At 38.9% G+C, this 21,164-nt stretch overlaps 3 protein-coding genes across 3 annotated transcripts; 1 reads left to right on the plus strand and 2 right to left on the minus strand.

Annotated features, from left to right (window-relative positions):
- Nucleotides 1–4,953: 4,953 nt before the first annotated feature.
- LOC136249668 (E3 ubiquitin-protein ligase RNF217-like) lies at nt 4,954–6,800 on the minus strand. The gene is made up of 2 exons (XM_066041750.1): nt 6,657–6,800; nt 4,954–6,522 (listed from the first exon to the last, which is right to left on the minus strand). The coding sequence occupies exon 2, from the start codon at nt 6,516–6,518 to the stop codon at nt 5,121–5,123; it is 1,398 nt and encodes a 465-aa protein (XP_065897822.1). The 5' UTR covers nt 6,519–6,522; nt 6,657–6,800; the 3' UTR covers nt 4,954–5,120.
- An 85-nt stretch (nt 6,801–6,885) lies between these two features.
- On the plus strand, nt 6,886–18,441 carry LOC136249669 (phosducin-like protein 3). The gene is made up of 5 exons (XM_066041751.1): nt 6,886–7,046; nt 7,091–7,215; nt 17,508–17,651; nt 17,711–17,919; nt 18,189–18,441. The coding sequence occupies exons 1-5, from the start codon at nt 6,894–6,896 to the stop codon at nt 18,350–18,352; spliced, it is 795 nt and encodes a 264-aa protein (XP_065897823.1). The 5' UTR covers nt 6,886–6,893; the 3' UTR covers nt 18,353–18,441.
- LOC136249667 (mucin-22-like) lies at nt 18,367–21,158 on the minus strand. Its single transcript, XM_066041749.1, has 4 exons — nt 21,023–21,158; nt 20,119–20,738; nt 19,792–19,978; nt 18,367–19,684 (listed from the first exon to the last, which is right to left on the minus strand). Exons 1-4 carry the CDS (start codon nt 21,086–21,088, stop codon nt 18,482–18,484), a joined length of 2,076 nt encoding a protein of 691 aa, XP_065897821.1. The 5' UTR covers nt 21,089–21,158; the 3' UTR covers nt 18,367–18,481.
- Nucleotides 21,159–21,164: the final 6 nt, after the last annotated feature.

Genomic DNA, 21,164 nt, shown 5'->3' on the forward strand with positions numbered 1-21,164 from the left:
TTGTAGATAGTTCAGCTACAAACAATTCATCCTGTAGAGAGATCAGCTAGAAGGACTCACCTTGTAGAGTGTTCAGTTACAAAGAAACCACCATGTAGAGTTCTGTAATAAATATATGTATTATATATATAATTTGTACATTTATTGATAAAATCAGAAATATTTAAAGTATTCATCTGCTTCATCTTTTCTTCTTCCTGTGGAAAGAAAAAAAGGTAGGTTAAAAAAGCCCCAAAGCTGGCCATAGGCTGGCTATGGGGTATACAAATACAAAAAGAAGTGAAATCTAATCCAAAACAGCCAAGCTGTAAAAAAAGAGTGCAGCCCTCTAAAAGGCTATGGTGAGAAAAGATGTGAAATCCAAGGTGGCAGCCAAGAAATCGCTGTGATGGTAGGTTAATGGTAAAAATTTTAATAACAACAATTCAGGTGAATTTTGTGCCAAGACCAAGTGGCACAAAAATTCACCTGAATTGTCGTTATTAAAATTTTTACCGTTAACCTACCATCACAGCCATTTCTTGGCTGCCACTTTGGATTTCACATCTTTTTTCACCATAGCCTTTTTGAGGGCCACACTCTTTTTTACAGCTTGGTTGTTTTGGATTAGATATATATATGTATATTTTATAACGCTTATGAGAGATATGACTAAAATATACGCACAATTCACGAGAGAGCACACAGCACTCGAGTGAGAGTGCATATATTTAGTTATATCCCTAGTAATCGTGTTATAACTGTTATATTCTACACCCCAGTGGATGAAACGATTATAGATAGCAATTTACAATGAAACAGTGCCTCCTGGAGATTGAAATCAGTAGAAATTCTTGATGGATTGGACTACACAACAAACAGACACTTAGACACTGAAATGTGTGAAGTTACACCATAGATCTATATGGTAAATGTAGCACCTTGATAAATATGATCTACTTTCTGCTCACCAATCAGGATTTCATTCTGGTTATTCCACACAGAATGTATTACTGCATGTTACTGACAAATGGTTGAGAGCTATTGACATATAAGAACAAATATACCGGTGCTGTATTTTTAGATCTAGCTAAGATTTTTGATACTGTCAACCATATTTTACGTTCTATTATGGATTTCGAGGAGCATCTTATGACTTGCTGGGTAGCCATCTTTCAAGTCAGCAGCAGAGAGTTCTGTTTAATGGTGAACTGTCTGACTGGTATCACGTCTTTTGCTTTGTATATTAATGACCTGTCGATTGTCATCCAACACTCACTTTTGGATTTGTATACTGATTTGAGCATAGTAGAGTCATTCTTGCAATTTGATTTGGATGCTGTGGCTTGTTGGCTCTGCAGTTCTCAATTGAGTTTAAATGCTGTCAAATCCAGTTCAATGCTCATAGGAAGCCGGCAGAAAATTGTAAATAATCACTTAATGTTTCAGTTGTAGGTATCTTACTTGCTCGAGTAGATTCTGTTCAATACCTAGGAGTTGTAATTGACCCTACACTGTCCTACACATCTCTAATATGGTCTCTAGAGTAAGATCTCGAATTGCCTCCATTCTTCACTATAGGTCATTGCCACCAGCTTACTTTATACTACTTTTGCAATGCCTTTACTTGATTATTGTGACGTTGTTTGGTGTCCTACTACTGCTAAATTGACCTGTATGACAGAAAGAGTGCATTCCAAGTTTGTTAGGAAATTCCATCATCTATTACTACCTCTAGATTATCCTTTACTTCAACAGAGCGTCGATGTTATCATACTGCTATTCAAGTTTTAAGTCCATGTACAAATTTTCTACAAGATATTTTTTTGATACTCTAAAGATATGACTGGTCATGTCGTAATACCAATTGTCTTTTTTTCCCTGATGTATACTAATTTTGGGAAAGGTCCTTTTATTATCGTGGGTGTGTACTGTGGAACAATCTACGATCAACTGTTGTGGGGCTACTATTCCCATTGTGACACAAAAACAACCAAAGGTAGCAGAAACGCAGTTTTCGGCTGAGTGGATCAACACTATGCATAGACAATTTATTTATAATTTCTATTAAATTTCCTTACAATATCTGTATATACTGTAAGTTTTTACAATTCAAGTAAAGCTATATAGCAGGGTAAGTGACATTGCCATGCTTGCTACATACTTACGTGAATGGCACTGATGTTTAATGCTTGCTTGGTTAATGTGGAGATGGCTCTGCACATAGGCCTTAGCATGTAACGTACACAGTATGGCAATTGCTGCACTGTGAAGTGAGTATATATCAATGCTACAACAAATTCATCACAGCAAAAACATACACTATTATTATTTTCAGCATTTATTATTTTTTTTATTAAGGCTTTAAAGCACAAGTGCTGAAGGCCTGTAGGACACCTGGTCCTATACAGCCTGTTTAAAGTTGTTACAGAAAGTATGTTTGAAAAGGTGGAGAAAGGAGAAAAAATCCATGACTGGGCCTGGGCAGCCTCAAACCTGCAGCCTGTTGATTACTTAACTCTAGTATAAATACTGAATATAAGATCCTTCATTGCTAGAAACAAGAAAAGCATACTAAAAATTGGCACCACTGCACCAAAAATTAATATTAATCATACAGTACGATAGTACTGGGACCACAATGGAGTAAGCATGGCACACGAAATTATATCACCCAAAAAACTGGCAGTATTGGTTAGGTAAAACAAAACCCAAACAAGCTTTCAGATTGGCCCCAAACACTTTCAACAAGTTGCTACGGAATTTTTTTTTAAAAAACTTAACTGAATTTTCTAGTGACTGACTGACTGAGTAACTGACTGATTCCTTCAGACAAGCGTAACTTGGTAACAGCTAAGGCTACGGGCTTGATTTTTTCACTGTTCGATGTCACTTCAGCCTGGCAGGTGCCTTTTGGTATACTGCAGTGCGTACAATGCATTCTTCATGGACTTACCAGTGTCCTCCTTTGTGTCCCATTCATCTTTGCTGACAGTGAAAAGTGTCGATTTGGCAATAGCACATGATGGCTTCCCTTTGTAAAGTATTTGTCATAGTGGCTATTTTGATAGCAGAGGTACTTTTCAAGCAGTTCTTGACTTGTACTACTGTGTAACGGGTTGAACATAGCCAACAATGAAGCGTAATGGATACTTCACTTTTCAGATGATAATTATTGATATATTAACTGGGGGGGGGGGGGGGGGGGGGGGGGTGCTGCACCATTCTTTCGGTATGCGTGGATTGCAGAGGTGCTTTTTGAACAGTTCTTGATTCGAAATGCTGTGTAATGGGTTGAACATAGCTGACAACAAAGCATAATGGATACTTCACTTTTTAGATGATAATTGGGGAGCACAGCACCATTTTAGGTGGGTTCACCAGTAATAATAATTATTACAAAACAGTTAGCAAACAAGTACAAAGAAAAATTTGGAATTTTCAACTAGAGTAGGGACCATAGCACATTGATAAAAAATACTGAAACAAGTTGGAGTAGCACGATATTAAATCACAGTAAAACAATAAGGAGTGTTATATTCCTACTGTGCTCAAAATACCATAATGGAAATGCACAGTAGGGATATAACATTTCTTATTGTTTTACTGTGATTTAATATTGTGCACTACTCCAGTACTTTTTATCAATGTGCTATGGTCCCTATACTCTAGTCGAAATTCCAAATTTTTCTGTGTAGCGACTTGTGTATTTTGAATTTGGTTACTAAATATAAGTTAGTAGACTACTAAAAGTAAGAATTGGTATGCTAAATCTTATCATGTTGTTTAATTATAAATTTTTACACTAAAGGCTAGAATGAATGCCTGCAATAAGTATACATACCAAGTTGCTAGAAATAAAAACCACTTTTCTAAGTGTTAATCATAACTTGTTCCATTTAAATATAATACTACAATGCTTGAATATAGCAAACACCCGGCAATTCTTAGAATGTTGTATGAAACTAATGTTACCCTTGCTGACCAAAGTATTTACAAACACTAGCTGCCACTGTAAGAATGAAGATTTAAGAAAACAGGTTAGCTAGTTAACATATTAAACTGTATACACATTAGATGGCAATTACATTAAATATACATAATTAATTGCATTCTTAATTAGACCACAAATAAGAGTACCAATTTCTGGTATTAATCTAAGAAGGTCTTGGCTTATTAATCCAATTACCTGATGTTGAAATTCATAATATATTGGCTGATAGCCAATGCTGATATTTGTGTTTACCAAAATTTCGCACATATTTTGTAAAATTGCCATTTTAAATTTATAAGAACAAATTAAACAATAGCATTATAGGGTCAGTAAAATTAATTAGCTAAATAATCTGTTAATAATGATTCTGATATTGGCCGATAAACCGATTTCTACCAATTAATTGGAGCATCACTAGTTGCAGTAACTCTAATTTTGAGACTTTGCTCTAAATTTAAAATATTTCCTATAAATTTAAGAATATGACTCTCACATTCATTCTCACCTGGTGATCCTTGGTTACTTCTAACTTTAACAGTACTATAGTTATGTTTCTTCAAATTAGAAAGTTTCATTCTTACCTGACAGTGACTGTCAATTTATTCTAACTTTAAGAAAAGTATACTCAAATCTATAGCTAGTACTTTTGTATATGCTGTGTGGTTGCAAATGAGGTTCAACTTCGAACTGGTGGTCAAATCATGAATCTCGTATGATGAAAGGATGGAATACCACTGTTGGGGAATGAGAATAAATCAGTTCCAAAGGCTGGCACAATAGTCTAGCAGGATTATGACCCATGCAGCCAATCCAGGTGTGGAGAGCAACAGGTGGTAAATGACCTCACAACAGGGATGAAAGTATTCTATTTATGACTCCTGTAGCCTTCTGTCTGCAGTTACGTTGAACCAATATAGTTCAGAGAGCTGGATTTAAATATCTGGACTTAAATATATGCACAAATGGCCCTTGCTAAATGATAGATTTGATCAAAATATAACTGGTATATATAATCATTATAAACACAAATATATGTACAAGAATGATAAAGTAATATACAATACATGCACAAACAACATTTCCAATTACAACACATCACAGTTTAAAAACACAATTAACATTATTATATACACTTCTACATTACAATTCATTGAGTTTGTTGACGTCTACGTTGAGCCAATTCTCGTGTCCTCTCACGGCGTTGTCTGACAGCCTTCCTGGCAGAGTGATGCTTGTACACTTTGTAACTGACAAAAGCTGGTACTACTACAACACCTGCTACAAGCAATACTGCTCCACCAGCTATCATCAGGCCTGGGTTGCCCATGACTGTTGCTACTTTTGAAAAGAGGTAGCCTCCACGGACCGACACCCTCTTGACATCATTATTGGGTTCATAGTTGTGTTTACACCCAGCAAATCCCAGCTTGGAGTAGTGATCACCAAGGATACCAGGTATGTTCACGTAGCGGCAGCCACAACGATAGCAGAATTCACAACGACAGTCACTGCAAGTCATGTGGTTGCAACCTGTGGTTCGTTGAATGGGTATCTTGCAAGAAGGACAATGGTAACCATTTGCATTGCCTTTTAAATCCTTGCCAGCAATCCACTTTCTAAAGTCCTTATTACCACGTTTAAAGTCTTTACAAGAAATGTCTGTATGCCAGGGGGCATGACACTTGAAGCACCACTCTAGGCTGCACTTCTCACAGGTGATGTGAATATCTACTTCTTTCCATCTGCGTGGTTTCTTATCAGTACCAATTGTAGTTAACCACGAGCACCTCGGACACACTTTCTCCCTGTCATTGGAGCTCTTTGATAGTCGGAAACGTTCATACTTATCCTTTGTGCCCAGATCATTGCGTGAATTGAGAAGCTTTAAAATGTCATCTCTCAAAAGTAGCTGGTCACATTCTGGGCTAGGACAAGGAATACTGGTCACTCCATCATTCACATTTACCACCACAATATTGTAAGTGCAATCATCACAAACATAAGCAGAACAACAAGGTAACTGTACAGGGGTTGGTTCAAAGCACACCTCACAAGTAGTGTTGCATATCACACGAGGATGACGAGGAGCATTAGAACAAATACAGTTTACTTCAAAACTGTAGTCACTGGTCCCAAAAGCTTCAAGCAGATAGAGCAATTCTTGAGGAAAATCATGTAAGCTGTTGTTATCTTCAAGCCTTTCTCGTGATATCCACCTGTGAAGAGGAGGTATGAAAGGAACTGCTGGGGGTACAGCAGGAGGTGCAGGTATCACGTGACCAATGACTTCGATGTATCCCGGCTCCTCAGCTTCCCGCGAAATCCAGCGGTGCAATGGAGGTCGAAAAGGAACTGCCGGAGGAATACTTGGGGGTTGTGGAACAATAAACGAAGCAATTTCCAAGTCTGCTAAACTCTCCACACCTGAGTCGCTCTCGTGGTCTATATCGTTACTTTGCTTGACGCTCGATAGTCCACCAAAAGTTTCAGACAACTCGTTGTCAGAGAGGTTCACACATGGGAGCACTTCCAGCAAGCTTGTCATGATTCTGCAAGGAAACAAAAAGATTTAAAATATCATATACCGCAATGCCTTGCTTCTATATAGCTAAAATTGCAAATAGCTATGACATGCCGTGTTCGAGCGAATCACGAGGGCAACCGTTGCAAGTGGATCATTTACCTGTTAAAAAGAGTCCTTCCTTATAACGAACAGAGTGAAAGTCTGCCTTTGTAATATTCTTGTTCAGTGATCAGGTTGTATGCACTAATGGAAGGAAGAGGCTGAAGAGCAGTTTTATAAGACTACGGTTGTACTATTTTTAGACCCGAGATTAGACCATATGCGGCTGTGTACTAATTTAAGCGATTACGTAATAGGAACTAACGACCAAATATGTAACGTGTTCTAATAACTTCCATGATTTCATTTGGGCGCTCTGTGTTGCGGATTCGATTGTGGCGTTGCAACATGCAAAATCCTAACGAGGACACAGAATGGAACGACGTATTACGTTCCAAGGGAATCCTTCCTCCGAAAGAGAATGAAGTTGATGAAGACACTATAGTGAAGGTATTATAACTATCACTTGGTGAAAATAATTGATGATTGTATAGCTAGTAGACGATGCTGCCAGCGAAAAGATGGGCAAGAAAGCGGAAAAGGCAGTGGAAGATATGACACTTGAAGAGCTGGAAGAAATGGAGGATGAAGAAGATGAGCGAATTCTACAGCAATACAGGTGTAAACATTGTTGATGCTGTGTAACCGCTGTATACGTGGCTGCGGGCGGGCGCGTGTGGGAATTACTCATATTGCGCTGTGTGTCATCATTCTTGATGATGTGGCAGTTTTGAGTTCACTGTTTTTGGTATCACCTGACCTTGTGGATCATTACAAAATACTATTCCCTAATAAGGGGCCTGTGTAACCAAATGTAGGCTGTAAAGCCAGATGGCATTTAGACACTTGTGGTGAGCTGGTAACATTTTCCATAGCAATAGTGGGGGCCACTTGTTTCATTGTGTAAATAGGGAAAATGGTTTTCCTGTAGCAATCTACAACAGGAAGTGTTTATTTTTTATTTTGTAACAGTGTCTTTCCCCTGAATGGTGAATGATGTAAATTATCAAGGGATTATAATAAAAAATAGCAATGTTATTAACTCACAACTCGACATAATGTATTTTTTGGAGGTAAATCCTATTACACTGAATTGATAAGGTGTGTGATTATCATACAGTACTGTATAGTAGGGACCACAATGGTTGTCGCTACGAACAATGCGAGCGCTGGTTCACTATTCAAATAATTATAACTAGGAACAAAAACAAAGGACGTGTTACAACACAACTTAAATCAAGTGTCAATAATTAGAATAAAACACGTTTTTCTCGTTTGTAGATGACATTACATCACTCGCAATACAGATTGCGACACTCCCCACAGAGATGAGCTGCAAGCCGAGTTGATCCATTTCTTCATCTTTCCTTTGACTGTCATCAAAGTTGCTAGAGTTTAGCCATCATCTAAGCCTTTGCCTTGCTTCAATTGAGGCCTTACGAGTAGGACGAATGGTAGGTGTTAAATCATTTACATCAGCCTCCATGTTACAGTCAGATGAATGATCATTATCATCTTCAGTGGGTGTTGATGGTGACTTATTTTTATCCACATTGGTGTCAGTAACATTATCATCTGGACACTCGATGGGGTAGAGGAAGCTAAGAGCTCTGTTAATAAATTTATTAGGACCAAATGCAATTCTTGCAGATCTGATTCTCTTATCTCGACTTTGGAATAGTTCACAAATACGGCCAACCTTCCAAGAACCTCTAGGGAGGTTTTCCTTAACTAACACAACGTCTCCCACCTTTGGAATGAAGTCTGTAGAACTGCGAGGTCCTTTCAGTAGTGTCTGAGATCTTTCACGTAGGTTTGATAAATACTCTTGTCACCAAATAATCCAAAATTGATTTAAGAGTTTCTGTCTATGCTTCCAGATTTCCAACAGTTGCTGTAAAGAGGAGATTATCCCGGAAACATTAAACTCTGGATCGATCTCTTCAGTGAGGTCTGGAATGACATGGTTTGAGTGAAGTGAAAGAAAATGAGAGGGTGTAAGGACCATGCTCGAGTTGATGTCAGCATCTACATAGACCAATGGACGTGAATTAATAACTACCTCTACCTCTGTCAATACTGTTGACAATTGCCTCTGTGTTAAAGATCGGGTCCCAATAGTTTTCCGAAGAGCGTGTTTTGTCAATCCCATTAATCGCTCGTAAAACCCTCCCATCCATGGGGCTAGTTCAACAATAAACCTCCACTTAATGTAAAACTTGGTAAAAAAATCACATACTTTCTCATCTGTGACTACATCCCTCCACGCCTTGTGAAGAGTTGTACTTGCACACTTAAATTGTTGCGCATTGTCTGAAATGATCAACTGCGGAGTTCCTCGTCTGGAGATAAGCCGATGCAAACCAAGGAGGAACTCATCTGCTGACATGTCTTCCACTAGTTCCAAATGAATGGCACGGACTGTCATACAAGTAAACAAGCACACCCATACCTTCTTAGAGTTATCTCCATCAGTCTGGTCAGTTACTGCAGCAAAATTCTTGATATACAGTGGGCCAAAATAGTCTAGACCAGTGTACTCGAATGGGAGAGATTTAGCAACTCGCTCTCTTGGTAAATCAGGCATTGGTGGCATAGCAAAGGGGTGCCCCTCAACTCGTCTGCATATTCTACAATTTGATAGAACCTTCTTGACTGCTGTACGACCATGGGGTATCCAATACATTTGTTGAATTGTTGCTAAGGTTTGTGAAACACCCGAATGAAGGATCTTGGTGTGCACATCATTAATAACCAATTGAGTAAAATATTCATCCTTCGGCAAGAGCTTTGGGAACTTTGCTCCTTGTGTTAAGTCTGCATTTCTAAATCGTCCGTGGCACCTGAGCAAACCATTTGAATCCAGTTGCAAATTCAGCTGGTGAATTGTATTGTTTTTTCTTCCTTGTTGTACCTTGTCAATTACATCAGAGTATGACTTCAATTGGATGTATTTCTCCCACCTAAGCCTTGCAACTTGCACTTCTTTAGCTGATAACGGTCCCATTCTGTGATCCCTCTTCCTTAACCTGTCAACAAACCTTAGGATCCATGCTGTAACTCTCAGTAACTTTAAGAGTGAAGAATATTTGTTTTCATTGATATCTTTGAGAGTTGTGCCATGTAGGTTGAGGGAACTTTCTCCAACTACAAGGTCAGGTTCTAGCACAGTAGCTCTACCTTTCAGTTCAAATTCAAACTGATCTTGGAGCTTAGTGTCCAGTTCTGGTGTCTTGGAATTTGGCCATAGCTGCATAGGTTGGCTTAGCCAAGATGGACCATTCCACCACATCGATGATAACTCATTGGGTGGCCTTCCTCTAGTGGCCACATCTGCTGAATTCTCTTCTGTTGGCACGTGTTTAAAAGTTACATCATTAAGCATTTTGATCTCTTTCAACCTGTTTGCTACAAAGGTGGACAATGGCTTTTTAGTTTGCAGCCAGTGTAGTACACACAGCGAGTCAGTAAACACTATTTTATAAGTAACCTGCAAATGGAGCTCCCTTGAAACAAATTTCAGTGCTCGTACGCCAATGAGTACCCCTAACAACTCAAGCCGTGGTATGGTTATATTATCTGGAGCTAACCGTGTTTTGGAAAAAATAAGGTCAGCTTTGTATGTGCCATTGAGTGATTGGTGCAAATAAATTGCTGTGGCATAAGCCTTACTAGAGGCGTCACAGAAACAGATCAGACTGTATTCAATGCTTTTTCATTGCCAATACCAATGTGTCTGGGGATTTGGTACGTAGGAATGCCTTCAAGATGTTTGCAAACTCGGAGCCATTCTACCAATTGTTTGTCATCAAGTTTAGTATCCCAGTCACACCTTTCAATCTAAAGTTCTTTCATAAAGAGTTTGGCTTCCAAAACAATAGGAGCAAAAAAACCTAGAGGGTCAAACACTGAGGCAATGGCTTGTAGTACTTCACGGTTTGAGGATACATGCTGAAGCTTACTGGCTGATGGTTTAGACAATGACAATTCATCACTCACCAAGTTCCAATTAATACCTAGTACTTTCTGTTCACAGTTCACAGTTCTGTCTTTTGGTGGAAGAAGATCCATAAATTGTTTAGAATTAGATGCCCTTCATGGCAGCACCTGAAAACAGACTCTTGGCTTCCTTGAAAAGAAACTCAGCGTTTCTAAGAGTGTCGACTCCTGTGATAAGATTGTCCACATACAAATCTTGTTGTATTTCCTTTGCTATGGGCTGATCACTCTGTTGGAGGTGGTGGTTAATTGTGGCTGCTAGAAGAAATGGGCTGGAGATACCTCCAAATGGTACTCTGCAAAATCAGAACACTTCCAGGTTTTGCTCAGTGAGGGCATTCTTTGGATTCTTCAACCATAACAATCGTGTAACATCTCTGTCTTGGTCATGTAGGCCTATATTCAAAAACGCCTTTTCTACATCAGCTATTACTGCAATGGGGTGTAGACGGAATCTAAGAAGCAATCCACAGAGGTCAGGTAGCATCACTGGTCCTCGAAGGAGGCAATCATTCAAGCTCTTATTGGTCTGCCTTGTTTTGGCAGAGGCATCATACACTACCCTTACCTTTGTGGTACTTTTTGTTGGGGTAACAATAGCATGATGTGGTATGTAATGCGTAATGCCACCTTGCTTAAGATTACTGTGTACCTTCTCAATCATTCCACGTTCCAACTGTTCTTGAATCACAGCAGTATACATTTCAAGTAATTTTGGATTCCTCTTCAGCTTATTGACAGTAGATTTTAGTCGACCAACAGCTAGTTGGTAATTTTCTGGAAGTGAGGGATCAGAATTTATCCACGGCCAGGACACTAGATATCTGCCATTCTCAAACTTGACTGTATTGTTGAAGATTTCCAGAGTCTGTTTATCATCAGTTGTTAAAGGTGAATCTGTGATCCCAATCGATTCTAGGTTCCAGAAAATGTCCAGATTTGGTTTACTTGCAAGTGGTGAGTCGACATTGCTAAACATGTGAGTTGTTGTCTTCATATCTTCAGGGCAATGCCAAGCGTGCTTACCAACAAACTCGGTGTACTGGTAGAGTCTGCAATAGTAAAATAGCGTCCTCCCAAGATCCATCCTAGTTTGGATTGAAACAAAAACAAACCATCTCCCAACTCCATCTTTCTTGGCAACAGTAGGTCAAAATAATAATCATTACCAATCAACAGTTCAATAGATATGTATTCAGAATCAATAGGGAGGGTATCAGCTAACTTGGACTCCCAGCCTTCACTCTTGAGGAAGGCAATATTGTCTGAGTTAATAGGAACACGGCTTATTCTTCCAGTAATGTGTGGCACTACACTGGCTTCAATTAGTATTGAGCTTCCATCTTTGAGAGTAAGTCGTAATTCAGTTGGTTGATACGTTATCTGCTTTGGTTTGTCTGACCCAAATGTTGCTACGGTGACACTCTCAGGGTGACTCAACTTCAACTGCAGGCTTTCATCTAATTTCTGAGTTATATATGTCCTTTGACTACCCGAATCCAAGATCATTCTGACAGGGACAGACTGATAACCTGACGTATTCAATGCTGTAGTTGATGCCGTCTGCATTAAAACCTTGTTTCCACAAGCTACAGTGGCTGCTTCACCTTTTGTTTCTTCTTGAATGCTCGGTGTATGTACCGACTGTAACCCAGATTCAGATGGTTGATCTTCCGCTGTAAATAGATTAGGGCAGAGGCTTCTATGGTGATTATTCCTGCCGCAGTGAAAACAGGTTCGTTGTCTTTGGAAATCTTTAGCTACATGACCTTTCTGCAGGCATTTGAAACAGGACCCCCTTGGCTTCTCCATCCTGGCATGTTGTGTGGTGTATTCTGAGCATTCATCTGACCAGTGGCTGCGGCTACAAAAGACACACTTCAAATTATTCAATTTCATGAGCCATGACACAAACCAACAGTGCTGCTTGAAAGGACTCTTGGTAGCCAAATACATTTTATAAAAGTACACAAAAATTTTTCAACTAGAGTAGGGACCATAAAAAGTACCGAAAAAGCTGGAGTAATAACACTTCTTATTGATTTACTGCGATTTAACAGGGGTTAATCTAGGGGTAGCGCACCATGAAAGAATATTTTCTTCAAATTGTTATTCCTTATTCCTTACTTTAGTCAGAAGAGAAAAGATTTGAAGCTTCCTGATGATTACCCAGCCTTGCTCATATTTGATAATCACACAAGATTTACTCACGTTTTTAGATGATAACAACATCAATGTCATTCTTATACCTGCTAACTGTACTGACAGATTACAGCCTCTTGACCTCAGTGTTAATAAATCAGCCAAGGACTTTTTACGACGAGAATTTCAAAGGTGGTATGCCAAACAAGTGTGTGCTCAATTGAAGCAAGAGCCAGCAGAAAGAAAGCCAGTCAATTTGAAGTTGAGTGCTGTTAAGCCTTTAAGTGCAAAGTAGATGGTCAAATTGTACGATCATCTAAAAGCAAAGCCAGACATCATCCGTAATGGCTTTAAAGAAGCTGGAATTGTTAGTTGCCTTGATGATATAGCTGAAATATTTCCAAACCTTGCTATATAGCTGGTAGTGTTCATGTTATTGTAGTAGGCATTAATTGTTAGGAACAGTTATGACAATAGTTAGCATTAATTTTGGTTACAGTTATTGAATATTATTGTAAATATGAATGTCACTGTACATGTATTTACATGAATCAATAAATGAATAATCACACAAGTAGAAAGTTTAACAATTCATAAAGGAAATGGTGACATCTGCTTATTATCTAAACACTTCACCAAGTGGGATCTCATTAGTTGTTGGTCAAACTTCAGTTTGCGAGTATTTACCTTGAAGGCAATTGCTGTTGCAAATGCTGTGCTAAATACTCCACAATCCTTTGATCCCTTCTGCTTTTGACAGCGCACAAACTTAACGGCAACGCTTTCCTTTATCTGAAACAAAGCCTGAATGATTTTCTTTGTCTCTTCGTCAGCAGTGTTAAACAGAGAATCATAAATCTTAACCTCACCACTCTTACAATTGACGGTGGATGCAACAATCCAGTGATACCGAGCTGAACAAAAGATAATTTGGACTTTATCCCTTACTTCATTTTGTGACCATTGTACTACCTTGCCTTGTGAAAGAGTTGAATGAAAGCCATTTAGCTCTTTAAATTGCAACTTAAGTATCTCTTGTGCATAATTTATTGTGAGGTCTGACAGTTCATCTCCCATAATTATAGATTCCACATCATAGTTCCTTGTCTTCTTCTTAGGTGGGGACAATTCTGATGCAATATCACTTTCGTTATCAGAAACATTGATTACATCATCTTTGTTTTGATCACACATTACTGGTAGTAGAGCTGCTTCTTCCATAGGTTGAGAGTTTTGAGTAGCTACTCCTGCATTAGGCTGACACTGCTGTTTAGCTACTCCTGCCATAGGTCGAGGTTGCTGACTGACAGCTCCTGCTGTAGGCTGACACTGCTGAGAACCTACTCCTGTCGTAGGTTGACACTGCTGACTGGCTACTTCTGCTGTAGACCGACGCTGATTAGTTAACTTCTCAGAACTGCATGAGAGTTCAATCAGTTTCTTTGTCTTCATCCCCTCTGCTGATGTTGATGCAATAAACGTCAAAAGGCATGGTATTTCTAGACCCCCCTGTAGTAAGTCCGACGAGTAGCAACGTCCACCATTTACTGTGCACTTGATCTCACCACCACGCCTCAAAAAAATGGAGCATATCAAAGAAATTCTTCGAGGAATATGCCCAACAACTTTTAAATCGTTGCCGATCACTTTCTTTACTGGTACAGCGTGAGTGTTATGTGCATTTCCAACTTCACGATGACAAACGAGAATTTCCCCATAGACTGGATTCTCCCATACAACCATGTATTCATGGTAGCCACGAATCATCGACTCTATTACGAAGGAGAACGCCGAAGTTACCGGTCCGTCGGACATAACGCAGCCATGAGGTCGCTTATGCGGAGTAAATAGAATTAAAAAGGTTTTACTACTGTATAGTGGAAAATTTTGGCGGGAGAAAATTTTAGCGAATTTGGCGAGCGTGCATTGATTCGCCAAAATTTTACTCGCCATTTTTCTAAACACTGAAAGTGTAGTAGACGCTGTTCATTAGTGGGTGAATATTGTTACAGCGGTGAGTGGTTAGTCTTCCTATCCCATTGAATACAGTATGGTTTTAGACTACTAATAGCTCAGGCAGATGGGCAATTCAGCTCAAGCGATTCAGCTCAGTGCCCTCGCCTCGCTTTCCACGCTCCTCGCTTGCCACGCGCGTCCCAGTGACTTAGCGAGCTAGTGCATGCTGTTTTAATTATTTGCATAAGAGCGCGTCGATTCGAATGAGAGGCATTGAACTGTAGTAAGCTTCGTCGCCTACGCAGTCAGATTAAAATTGCGTAGGCAAAGTAATGTCATACATTCGCCAAAATATTATTCGCCAATTTCTGCCAATGATCAATTCGCCAAAAATTTCTCCCGCCAATGTTTTCCGCTATACGGTATTCGGCAACTTTTTTTTCGCCAATGATTTCAGAGTCATGAATTTGCCAAAATTTTCTCCCGCCAATGTTTTGTGCTATACGGTAGTTGATTGTTCTATTAGAGTATTTACAAATTCAAACACAGCCTCAGTAGACACATTAGGTAGTCCCAAGTGTTGTATTATGTGAGATACATCAATTGTGTGTGTGTGCTTTATAATGCGTTTTCTATATTCTATGATTGCATGTATGTGTGTTTTAACCATTGAGATATCAATGTGGTCATCATCATCTCTGTACGTATAAACTGTGCCCAGTGCACCAATATAGGCGAGATACTTTTCAGTGGTGGACAGTGATGCACAATTTCATTGCTACACTGATTAGGTGAATTACTGCACAGTAGAGTGGCTTAACGAAAGAGCACCTTGATCACTCTGACACTAGGTTAATCTGACAGAGAAAATGAGAGAGGGAAAAAAACAGTTGTTGGCTGTAACAGGCTAACACATAGACAAACATAAGTAGATGTATACTGTGCACTGTACATTTCCACCTCTTGTGGATGCTGGCTACTCAAATACTCAAGGTCCACTGAATGTGGCCACCAAATTGTCAATAGACCAAAGTATGTAGGAACTATGCACACTGTATTATTCAGCCCTACGGTAGAACTCTTTTTTTTTTTTTTTTTTTGAAATGCTGTTTATTGTATCATGTGGAGTTTGTATGTCCTGTCAAACAAAAAAGGTTAAAATGAAGCAGCTTACATTGCTCAGCAACTATCCTGGTTTATTGTACTGACGTTGTAACACTATGGACAATGTGATACTAAAATTAAAATGTTTACTGCAAAATTTGCTACTTGTGTGAAATAATTTTGTTGGTAATGACTAAAATTTATTACAGTGAAACCTCTATAACCTGACGCTCATTGGGATAAGAAAATTGTGATGGTTTAGCAAGGATGTCAGATTATTGAGGTATTACATATACAAAACAATGTCAGATTACAGAAGTATTCTGGATTACAGAGGAGTAGGATTAGAGAGGTTTCAGTGTACTGCAAAAGTTTTGACAAAAAAAATGATGTAGGAGAAGCAAAGCTTCAATTATGTAGCAGTGAGATAGCCGCTACATTTCCACCTGCTACCGTACGGAGGGAAACTTTGGAGGAGGAAAAATTTGGCGAATCAAGCAAATATCACTGTTGGCGAAATAAAATTAGCAAATTGTTAGCAAAGCGCACGCCCTGTTTAATTAATTAGATTACTAATTGCTGTGTCTGAAGCGAGAACTGGGAGTGCCACGCCTCTTTGGCGCCTGGAGTCAGCTATCAACTAACAGTAGATCTACACCCTCTGGAATAGTCTTAATATGGTAGGACTCACTACTTGTCACGCCTGTTTCGAGGTGCATGAGGTTTGCCACGTTTACAGTAGCTGAGTAGCTAGCTAGCTACCTAGTGAAGGAGGCTTAGCTCTAGCGTGGTTCCCTTGGTCGAGTAGAAATTTGATTAGTTTAAGGTTTGGTTTGCTATTTTCTTCACCAGCAAAATATTTGGATGGGGAAAATTTGGCGAATTCATGGTCATTCGCCAAATTCGCCAATTTTTAATGGCACCAAAGTTTCCCTCCATACGGTACTTAATTTAGAATGGTAGAAACTGCATGATCAGCATTCCTTAGATGCTCACACAGTGGAATTAGATATAACCTCCTGACTTGTGGATGATGCTCATCGATTAGTAGATTGTGATTATATTTTGCTTTATTGTTCTGATTTACAATAGGTATCAGGGTCGTATATTAGCACTCGGGTAGTAAGCTTGTAGTGATATAGTGAAGCCAAAAATGAATACAATGTGATAAATAATTAACAAGGCAAGTAAAAGTGACCCTAAATATGAATCAATCCCAGATTCTATGTTTAGCCTACTAATTTCCTGCTATAGGGTACAAGGTACACATTATTGAGCCTGAAGGACAATGAGCTCCTATAACTATAATCTGTGGTATTTTACAGTGTACTAAGTATAGTGTGCTCTGTGTTAACTTCAAAGCTAGCCTCCATGCTCTATAACACCATATCCTTCCTATTTTGTGTTACACACACGGACACATACACACACACACGCACACATACACACACACACACACACACACACACACATACACACACACACACACAAGTTGTTTGTACAGTGGAATCAAGCCCTTGGGTTTCAGATGACTGAAAGACCACAAACTCTGAAGTTGTGCACAAATTAACACTTCTGCTAATAGTATTTTGCTACTCTAATAGGGCATTCATGTTTGATTTATTAACTAAATGTTTGGATTCATTCCACTGTACAGTTCATGTGTGCATGCACATGATAAATGTTAATGGCTGTTGTATGTTATATTAGAGACAAGAGAATAGCAGAGATGAAGGCCATACAGCTTAAAGCTAAATATGGTGAGGTTAAAGAGATAAGTGCTGTAGATTATGTTGACGAAGTGAACAAAGCTGGAGATGATGTGTGGGTCATTCTCCACCTATACCAACAAGGATATCCTTTCTAATTAATACTCACCATCAATGATGTTTTATCCTTGACCACACCTGTACTATTCCATTGTGTGCTCTGATCAATCAACACCTTCAAAGACTTGCTAGGAAGTTTCCAGCTACAAAGTTTTTGAAGAGCATATCAACAACGTGTATTCCTAACTATCCTGATAAGAATCTTCCGACCATCTTTGTATATTACGAGGGTGACATGAAGGGTCAACTGGTAGGACCATTTTCCTTTGGTGGAATGAAGTTAACAGTAGAAGGTGTGTTGTATAAATATGTGTCTATCATGTAACTATTGTATATTGTTAGTTGTGTGGTAAATGCTTTACAATAAGCATAATGACATCACACCAATTCTCTATTTGGGATACTCCTTATATTTTCAAGTACCGTATAGCAGGTTATTGTAGCGTCTGAAATTTCTTGCAAAATTAAAAGATAGCAGTGGAAGATTTAGCGATTAAATGGCAATGCTAAGATTTAAATCTTGCTTTTAATTACGATACTAAACTGACTCTTCCCACTGCAGGGTTGGAGTGGAAATTATCAGAAATAGGAGCTGTAAAGACATCACTAAAGGAGAACCCAGACACTAAAAATCAAATCCAAGACATGTTGACTGTATCACTAAAAGGTGCTGGCACATCAGCTGGACACAGGGACCCTGATGATTCTGATGAAGATGACGATTAGTTTATTTCTTTGAATGTAGTTTAATAATACATTGTTTATTTAGCTTGTATGGTAAAAGAAATTGCTTATTAAAAATCACTATAAATATACTGCGTATTGCTAGCTGTGTAGTGGATGTGTTATCCATACCTAATGCATTGTGATGTAGATATCTTCACTACCTTGTGATAACAGCTGGTCGTCAGGTGTATCAGAGTTGATTTGTGGAGGGTGGTGTTTGGGTGACAATGTGTCTGACATATCATCTGGCTCCATTTCAATATAGATTTTATCTTCAGTATCCTCTTGGTTAACTGGTATGACTGGTTGATCAAGTACACTATTGCTTGCAAGGTTTTTTAGTTCAGGTCTTGGCAGGTTTGTTGTATCCTGTTCCATTTCAATGTAGATCTTGTTTAGTTCATCCTCTTGACTAACTGGTGAAACCTGTTGATCAGGTATGTCATTGCTTGCACCTCTTTTGTCCTTAGATGATGGTAGTAGATTTACTATACCTTCTTGTTCCATATCAGTGTATATGTTAGCTTGTTCATTACTAGCATCAAGTTGAGTAGGTGTTTGGTTGTTGGATGTTTGACCATCAACTTGTTTGTCTTTGTCTGTAGCCAATGGTGTACACACATCAGTCACACCTTCTGGTTCCATTTTGATGTAAAAACTGTTTTGTTCCTTTTCAGAATTCTCTTCACTAACAACTATTGTTGGTTGGCCTTTTGTGTTGTCTGATGTTTGGCTAGTGGAATTTTTCTCATCATCAGGTAATTTGGTTTTGTCTTCCTCTGTTTCCATCTCAATATAGATCTCATTTGTTTCATCTTTATCATCCTCTTCAGTAACTAGTTCATGTGAGACTTTGTGTGTTTGGCTTTCATGTTCAGATGACAAACTTGGCATTTCCTCTGGTTTCATTTCAATGTAAAGTTCATCTTTATCCACACCGTGCTCTATTTCACTGTATATGTCAACTGTCTCCACAGGTAGTGCTCGTGTGTGCCTCTTATTAATGATTTTCTGTAATTGAGGCTTCATCATCTCATAATCTCCTACACTGTTGTAGCGATGTAACACGTGTGTGTTCTCGTAGTGGGGGAAACTTCTTTGCTGTCGTCGCAAATGTTTGCCATGCAAGCTAGAAGAGACTTGCTGTCGACGTAATGAGGTGCTACTGAGCTGTTCAATAGATGGTGGACTTGCATTGGTGGCTGCTTGGGGTTGTTCTGTTATCCGTGTCATTTCTGTCATCTCATAAATGTGATCTCCACTGAAGTCACTTGTGGTAATGGATAATGAATGATTTAACTTGTTGTTGGTTGTGTCATTCTCTGCACCACTCTGTGTATAAGTACAAGAGCACTGTTATGTAAACCTAACATGCAACTGTGAAACCCTGCACAACTGACCACATACTTGCAAAATAACTGTGATATTTATATGCTTACCTCCAAGGTTGTTGTACCAGCGTTCACAAATATTCCTTGTGTATCGCCATCTTTCAAGGTACCTAAAATGTACTTCTTTCCTTTTCTGCGTTTTTGCAAGCAGACGATTAAAATGGTAACGGTTATTCCCATCAGTACTATCACAATTGTGAAGATAGTGACCACAATAGCTGCTACAATGCCCCCACTAAAATGCAACAAACATACCACACTATGCAGGCACATTTACCATATATTAATACACACATTTATGCATCATTAACAATATTGGCTAACACTAACGTGTTACCCTTATTAACACACCACTGAGTAGTTACCCGGCCTTACTTTGTCTGGGATTCCTCTGTTGTCATCAACATTGATGGCAATGGTGATTTTGTTGTTGCTATGAATGTTGGTAATATTGTTGCTGTCCCTGCCATTAAACTATTTGTAACAGCTGTTGTTAGCGTTCCTGCTGATGTTAATATTGTAATGACCCTTGTTTGTCCACTAAATGTCATAGTTTCTGGCAAAGTAGTTGCTTGCAGTGTTGGTATTGATGATTTTGTTGTTGCCACGAATGTTGGTAGTACTGTTGCTGTCCCTGCTATTAAACTATTTGTGGTGGCTGATGTTAATGCTCCTGCTGATGATAGTGTTGTTAATGTTGCAATGACCCTTGTTTGTCTACTGAATGTCACAGTTTCTGGCACAGTAGTTGTTTGTAGTGTTGTTGTCCTTCTTGTTATTGTTTTCTGTACACGAAATGTTGTTGTCAACAAACTAGTACTTAAGATATGGTCACCAGTTGTAACTGGTTCCATTTCAGATATTGTTGACATTAAAGTAGCAGACGAAGGTATGATCTGATAAGTAGTAACATCCACGCTGGCATAGCCACTAGCAGGTAGTGTGCTCTCCAATAGTATTATGAAACTTGATTCCATCATGTTGACACTAGTAAGCTACATCATAAAATAATAACTATTGCTAGTAGCTAGCTATAATACAACAGCTCATGATCAGGCTGTGTATAGCTATCATAGTCTACATGGCTAAATAAGCTATACAAAGTAATAGTTACTAAATTTTTGCTATTAAAGCAGTCATTCACCAATGGTAAGGAGCATTTAATGTTACCTAGTCCCTGAAAAGAAGCTAAGATGAAATGGTTACAGCTACTAAAATGTGCTCAGTCAGACAAGGTGGGGCTGCCACTAGCTTTTACAGACAACAGATAGCTACTCACTGTGTTTGCCGCGCCAACATGAAGGCAACAGAAGTGGCCAACAAATAGTAGTATCACCGCCAGCATTCCAAGCCGCTACCCCAGGAAGAGGAGATGTAATAATTATAGACAATATAGTATACGGAGTAAAATAATAATCCGC

The sequence above is a fragment of the Dysidea avara genome, chromosome 3 (genome assembly GCF_963678975.1).
Source record: "Dysidea avara chromosome 3, odDysAvar1.4, whole genome shotgun sequence".
NCBI lineage: Eukaryota > Metazoa > Porifera > Demospongiae > Dictyoceratida > Dysideidae > Dysidea > Dysidea avara.